The sequence below is a fragment of the Danio aesculapii genome, chromosome 24 (genome assembly GCF_903798145.1).
Source record: "Danio aesculapii chromosome 24, fDanAes4.1, whole genome shotgun sequence".
Lineage (NCBI taxonomy): Eukaryota > Metazoa > Chordata > Actinopteri > Cypriniformes > Danionidae > Danio > Danio aesculapii.
The window spans coordinates 7,682,226-7,689,725 of NC_079458.1; the positions used below are offsets into that span (position 1 = coordinate 7,682,226).

Sequence of the window (7,500 nt, forward strand, 5' to 3'; positions counted from 1 at the left end):
TACTACAAAACCAGTCATAATTGTAAAAAAAATCTTTGTCCGTTTTTTCAAATATCAAAAAATTTTTGATTTATACAGGGTGAATATTTAGATGTATGGTTTGTCCGGATGGGAGTTGGGTTAGGTTAGAATTTGAATTATTTTGTTATTAGTTGTATCTTGTGAAAGACAATGTTGGAGAGAGGCAGTTTGTCCTGGTTCGAGTTGCGTTTCTTCCAGTGTTGTTAGCAATTTTGTAAGAATTGCTGAAATTGTTAATATTGAAAAGTAAAGATTTGGTTTTAATCCATTATGCCGTTTCTACTGGAAAGGACTTGAGTGGTAATAGTTTTCATTTTCAGCATGATAATGATCCGCTAATTGCAGTGAAATCCTATTTGGTGAAAGAAAACAGCTGATGAATCATTAGCTATACAGACAGTCATGAAATGGCCTCCATAGAGTCCAGACCTGAATATTATAGTGGCTGTGTGAGAGCCCCTGGACAGAAAACGAAAGATATGACACTCTAAACCTAAAGAAGAACTCTTTAAAGTGCTTAAAAGAAGCCTGATGTTACACAGCACATTATTTCAGAAAACGTCAGGACAATTAGAACAAAACAGTTCAAGCTGTGCTTAGTGCCAAGGGAAGACACATTAGACAGACTTTAGCTTGAAGAGGAAATGTTGTGCTGTTGTTGTTTTTTTTTTGTACATATTTCCTATATTTTCTGTTTGTTTTAAATAAAGAGGCTGATTTATTGTATTTTAATCTTAGGTCAACAAAGCTGGTATAGTGCTTAGGACTTTTGCTTAGTGCTTTTATATATTTTATGATGATACGTATATATTTTGTCTTTTAAAACTTTTAAATCTGTATGAACATACGCACACTTTTGATTTACTTTGCATAAGTTACATTTATATTGTAATATAGGGATGTCCCGATCAGGTTTTTTTTCCCCTAGAGTCAGTGTCATTAGATTTTGGGTATCTACCGATACCAGATGCGATACTTCTATAATACATAAAAATATAAAGAAGAGCAAAGAAATTAGAACCAGGATGTTCCTTGTTTTTTATTTAATTGACCTTATTTTAACATAAGCTTGGAAAATCAAGTAATAAATAACATAAATTCTTCACTTTTGGACTTTAATGCAACAGTAAATATATATAAAAAAAATCTAATATAAAAACAAACAGCACCTCAACTTAATACCCAGCAGGCAATGCCAGGTTTACATATCTCACAGATTGCTATGGCAATGTTGTCATCATCAACTTTAATACCTCCAGACCACAGACATGATTAACATTTAATCTGTGTGAAGTCAAGAGGACAAACTCTGTGCCACTGCATCACTGTAGATGTGTTAAAAAATAATGAGAATATAGTTCGATAGTTCTGATCGTAACGTCCGATTCCATTCGAGTCTGAAACCATGTGATCACGCCCGATTTCCAGTCATGTGAGCAGATTTGCATGTAGACAGTTTCTTTTTACAGTACAATACAGCAGTGTTTCCCAACCCTGTTCCTGAAGGCACACCAACAGTCCACATTTTCCACCTCTCCCTAATCAAACACACCTGAATCAACTCAACATAACATCAGAAGAGACTCCAACACCTGAAGTTAATGGGTCAGATAACGGAGACATCCAAAATATGTACTGTTGGTGTGCCTCCAGGAACAGGGTTGGGAAACACTGCAATACAGTATTTGTTTAATTAATTTTATTTAAAGTTTTATTTTATTTTTTTTTTTAAGGAAGAAAATTTTGATACTGTATGTGGTTTCAACAACCAGATGCATTTAGACCTGTCTAGTTTCATCTAAAAATGCCTAGACCACCTTCTGAAGTATTCTGATTTACATCAATCTCGAATGTGTTTCGTACAGCATTAACACCTGTACTTTTCACAATCAGGTAACTCTTAGATCAGAAAAAAAACATAAAGTGACCAGGTGTAAACTGCCCCATTAAAGAAAGAATAAGACATGGATTTGACTTTTTGCTTGTGTATGAAGAAGGTAGGCCAGCTTGAAGACATTTGGTTTATAAAAAACTGTGATGGGCTAAAAAGGATGTGGTTGGCATGGTGGCTCAGTAGTTAGCACTATGGCCTCATAGCAAAAAGGTCACTTGTTCTGAGTCCTGGCAGGGCCTGTTGGTATTTCTGTGTGAAGTTTGCATGTTCTTCCCATGTTGGCGTGGGTTTCCTCCAGGAGCTCCGGTTTCCCTCACAGTCCAAAGACATGTTGTAAGTGAATTGGATGAACTAAATTAGCCATAGTGTATGTAAATGAGAGTGTATGGGTGATTCCCAGTAATGGGAATGCAGCTGGAAGGGCATCCTCTGTGTAAAACATATACTGGAATATTTAGCGGTTCATTCTGCTGTGGTGACCCCTGATAATTAAGGTTTGCTTTATTGGCATGACATGTCGAACAGTATTGCCAAAGCATTTTAGTTACGTATAAACATGTTATATACTCGCTTTCTCATGGAATTGAACTCAGGTGTCTTAATAACAAGCTTAACCAATTTTAAGAAATCAACCTTGTTTAGAAATCATACGAGGTGTCAAACTCTGAAGACTAGTGTGAGCGGTTTCTGTGAATGGCCGCAGGTGAAAGACTCTGTTGACTGAACTTCATTTCTCTTTTCTTTCCTCCAGCCAATGGCATGTCAGATCCTCTTAGCTCCGCCTCTGGCATGAGCAGCGCCACCAGTCCCAAGCTCGAGCCTCCACCGTCACCTCACGCCAACCGCAAGAAACACCGGCGGAAAAAGAGCACGGGCATCACCAAACCAGACGGCCTTTCTGCAGGGAGTGAAGGTAAACAGACTAAAAAAATGGCCCATAATGGCGTGCGTCTTCCACTTTCCCACCGGTTAACAAAATCACTACAGATTCTGGCTATCAGTAACCGTTCCAGGAGATGTTTTATTGACCAGACACACATAAGTCCAATTGGCCCGTGGCGAATATCATCTCTTTCGGAGTCTTTTGTTCTGTGCCACGCGCGGCAGAGATGATGTGTCATCAACACAGTGCCACTTTGGTTTTATTGCCCATCCCAATGACAAATACAGTCTCCTAATTGGTTGTTATAGAGGAAACAAAAGCACTTCCCTCTGGCTATTCTGTTGCCAATAGCTGAAATCCATCAAGTAGACGGACACTGTCCATCAATGACGGTGTCAGAGGCTCTTCCCATTAAAACTGTTGTTTTTGCAGGATGATCATAAATCCATTAACAGTCACTGTGCTACTTTTAGGGCACGCGGAAATACAATGATCAAGTAGGGGGGTGTGGTTATTAATTGTCGTTGTAAAGATGATATTGTGTCATGTTAAAACCAAACAAAAACACATCGCAAAAACATTCAGAGTCCAGAAGCGTCGATTGTAGGATGAAGCTTATTACATTAAAAATAATGATTTTGCTGCTTGTTCAAGCTACTTATGTAAAATGAGTTGAAACAATATAATTCTTGAGACTTTTTTAGGACAACTCAATTGCTTTATTTTCAAACCACTTAAATTTGTTAAGTTAACTTAATCGATTTGTGTTGGGACCCTGCATTTTTTTATAGTGCACACTGAAAAAAAAAAAGATTATTTGTATTTAAGGTAAGGGATTGCAAACAATTGATATTACGGGCTGAGTTTAAACCAACAAATTAAATGTAGTAACGTTCAACTCAATTTGTTTGTTTAAATTCAGCTTATTTAAACTGTTTGCAACCAGTTACATCCAATGAATATTTCTTTTCACTGCAGAGTGAACTTATAATTCCAGTTATAAAAGCAAAAATTATCCCTGTATTGATTTTTTTGTTGTTGTTGTATTGTTACTTTGCTTCCTTATAAGACAAGATATAGTATCATATCCTATATACAGTTGAAGTCAGATTATTATCCCCCCTGTTTATTTTCTCCCCAATTTCTGTTTAATGGAGAGATTTTTTCAACACATTTCTAAACACAATTGTTTTAATAACTCATTTCTAATAACTGATTTATTTTATCTTTGTCATGATGACAGTTAATAATATTTGACTAGATATTTTTCAAGACACTTTTATACAGCTTAAAGTGACATTTAAAGGCTTAACTATGTACGTTAATTAGGTTAACTAGGCAGGTTAGGGTAATTAGGCAAGTTATTGTATAATGATGGTTTGTTCTGTAGACAGTCGAAAAAAATATAAAGTTATTATAAAATATAAAATTATTAGTCCTTAAAGGGACTAATAATTTTGACCTTAAAATGTTTTTTTTTTTTATTAAAAACTGCTTTTATTCTAGCCGAATTAAAACAAATAAGACTTTCTCTAGAAGAAAAAATATTAGCAGACATACTGTGAAAATTTCCTTGCTCTGTAAAACATAATTTGGGAAATACTTTAAAAAAAAATTCAAAGGGGGGTAAATAATTCTGACTTCAACTGTATATCAGCATTTCAGTGAGAATTCTAATAAGAACTTGATTCTTTCTACATAACAGTTTGGGTTTGTACAGTAGTTTATGCTTAATCATCAGACTGACTTAAAACTGATGACCATTTGACACTTTTTTTATTTTAACAAAAAGTATATAGATGCAGAGTTAAAAATTTAGGACAACTTAGAGTTTAGAATAACAGTAGTAATACAGCTAGTTGTAAAATGTAAAAAAAAAAATATGTAAAAAGTTTAAAGTAAATGTAAACATTTTCCTGGCTGACTGCAGGTTCTGTTCACTTTCTAGTCTAGTAGGGTTACAAAAAACAAATAATATAATAAATAAATAGTAATATTACAAATAAAATGGTCGGGTCGGGCTAAGTTCATCAGGTCTGTCTCGGGTTGAGGTTAAAAAAAATTGAATCAAGTGATTTGGGTTGAATTAGATTGGGTATTACACTCAATTTAAAAATAACATTAGCTGTTTGTTCAAACTACTAATTTAAAATAATTAAAAAAAACTGTTTTTTGGGGGTACAGCTGAATTGTTTTAACTTCAATCCACTTAAATACCATAGAATCGATCTCCGTCCACACTATACAGCCTAAAATACATAATCATTAAATACATAATCATTGAGCATGAAAATATTTTGTTGGCATCTGTATTTAGTCTACTATTTGTGTAATGATCATATGAAAGGACCTTGACGAATCAGGGAACGATACACATTTGTCAAGATGACCAATCAGAGAGAGAGGGTAGATAGCCATGCCTCCATTTTCAAAATTTTAGATTTCAGTCCATCTGTACTGAAACAGAACACCAGTGTTTCCAAACTAAATCAAGGTCTTTAGCTTTTTCCAAAAACACGTTTTTTAGTGGATCGAAGATGCCAGAGTAGTGTGGATGCCAGGCACAACCGTAATAATATGTATGCATTTTAAAATGTACCATTGTAAACGACACCTCAGTAAATCACATAGTACTTGTCATGTGTCATATTTATTTATCAATGACAGTTCTAAACCAGTTAAGATGCCAGCAACAAAACATATTAACCTATTATGCAAAAATCACTTTTATGAGGGGTTTAAGCACAGTTATGTGGCAACAGTGTGTGAATATAGCCAGCCTCTAATGGTAAATTATTTAATTCAATTTTTTTTTTTTATTACACTTCATAAAAACAGTCTGCAAAAACACTTTGATTGGCAATCTCCCATTGTACAGTATGTGTCATCAGAGGGGGAGAGCCCCACCCACTAGTGACAATCTCCACCTCATTGGCATAAATAGCCCTGAGTGAGAAGCAGCCATCCATTATTAGAGTTTAGATTCTGCTGCTGCTATAGGTGTTTATAGCTCCCCCCTTTTTAAAAAGAGGGCGGGAGTATAATCTCATTTGAATTTAAAGCGACAGTCACCAAAACTACACAATTAGGATCAAAGCCTAAAAGGGGCCTTTTCAAAGAGTTCTAAAACATTATTTGTGGGTTATTTTCAGCTGAAACCTCACATACACACTTTACACTACCTGACAAAAGTCTTGTCGCCTATCCAAGTTTTAGGAACAACAAATAATAACTTGACTTTTAGTTGATCATTTGATATCAGAAGTGGCTTATATGAAAGGCAAAGACCACTAGATTACGCTTATTTTACCAAAATAAAATATGATCATGCCTTGATTTTTAATGATTTAATTAGGCCAGTAAGGTTTGACTTTGCTTAGACAAAAGTCTTGTCATTTAACAGAAATAATTTACAGTATAGAATAGAAAGTCATGGTGCAGTGGAGGAAAAAAATGAATATTGTGTATGACTCCCATGACCTTGGAGGACTGCATCCATACATCTCTGCAATGACTCCAATAACTTATTAATAAAGTCATCTGGAATGGCAAAGAAAGCGTTCCCAGAGTTCATCAAGATTCTTTAAATTCATCTTCAATGCCTCCTCCTTCATCTTACCCCAAACATGCTCAATAATGTTCATGTGTGAGGACTGGGCTGGCCAATCCTGGAGCACCTTGACCTTTTTTGCTTTCAGGAACTTTGATGTGGAGGCTGAAGTATGTGAGAAGCGCTATCCTCCTGAGGAACTTGCCCTGTCCGGTGGTTTGTAATGTAATGGCAGCACAAATGTCTCTATATCTCAGGCTGTTGATGTTGCCATCCACTCTGCAGATCTCCCCCCATACTGAATGTAACCCCAAACCATGATTTTTTTTCTTCACCAATCTTGACTATTTCTGTGAGAATCTTGGGTCCATGTGAGTCACATTAGGTCTTCTGCAGTATTTTTGAAGATTGGGATGCAGTTCAACAGATGATTTTTCAGAAAAGTTTACCTTCCGACACTTTTCCAAATGATAAACTTGAACTCAAGTTTTTGTTTGCTGTATTTGTTGCTCTTACAACTGGAATAAACAACAAGACTTTTGTCAAGGAGTGTTCGGACATTAGAGACTCATTTCACATGTAAAAAGCAGCATAAAAGGTCCACTTTAACCGAAATATCTTGAAAAATCATGAAATATCCATCGAAATCAAAATCAAATGTCTATGATCAAGCATTAAATGTCTTAAAGTGGTACATAAGAGCAATTAACTTACAAAAAATGCTCGCACACTGCGAGTATTGCTTTTCTACGTCCATTAAGGCATTTCAAATGTGGCCGTGATCAAGTTTAATTGTGTTTTTACATGAGCTTAAACAGCCTCAAATGATCCAGCTCCACCGTTGTGACTATTTTATTGGTTTTAAATGCGTATGAATGACATTAACAGCTCAAGGGATCGCAGTCATGGTCATTTCCCATCAGAACCAGTTAAAGACGCCGGTTCTGTCTCATTACGCATAACTTAATTGACAGTTCCTCAAGAATACGAGCTCTAGCCTCTGATTTCTGAGGCCACGTTTGGTCATCCGGCAGAATAACAGTGCTGTGTTTTGTGTGAACTTCCATTATGAGCGTTGGCGTCTTTGCTTCGGTACAGTGTGAAAGGTTCTATTAGTGTGCGCTTGTCTGTTCTAGTGAGTGCATGCAGAAT

The 7,500-nt window shown here is 35.8% G+C and overlaps 1 protein-coding gene across 3 annotated transcripts in view; it reads left to right on the forward strand.

The window, feature by feature from the left end:
• The window catches only part of agap3 (ArfGAP with GTPase domain, ankyrin repeat and PH domain 3), a 371,686-nt gene that overhangs the window by 299,580 nt on the left and 64,606 nt on the right, over positions 1 to 7,500 (forward strand). For all 3 annotated transcript variants that reach the window (XM_056450381.1, XM_056450382.1, XM_056450380.1), the window contains exon 13: positions 2,667 to 2,828. In XM_056450381.1, coding sequence (XP_056306356.1) covers positions 2,667 to 2,828 — 162 coding nt within the window. The remainder of the gene's footprint in view (positions 1 to 2,666; positions 2,829 to 7,500) is intronic.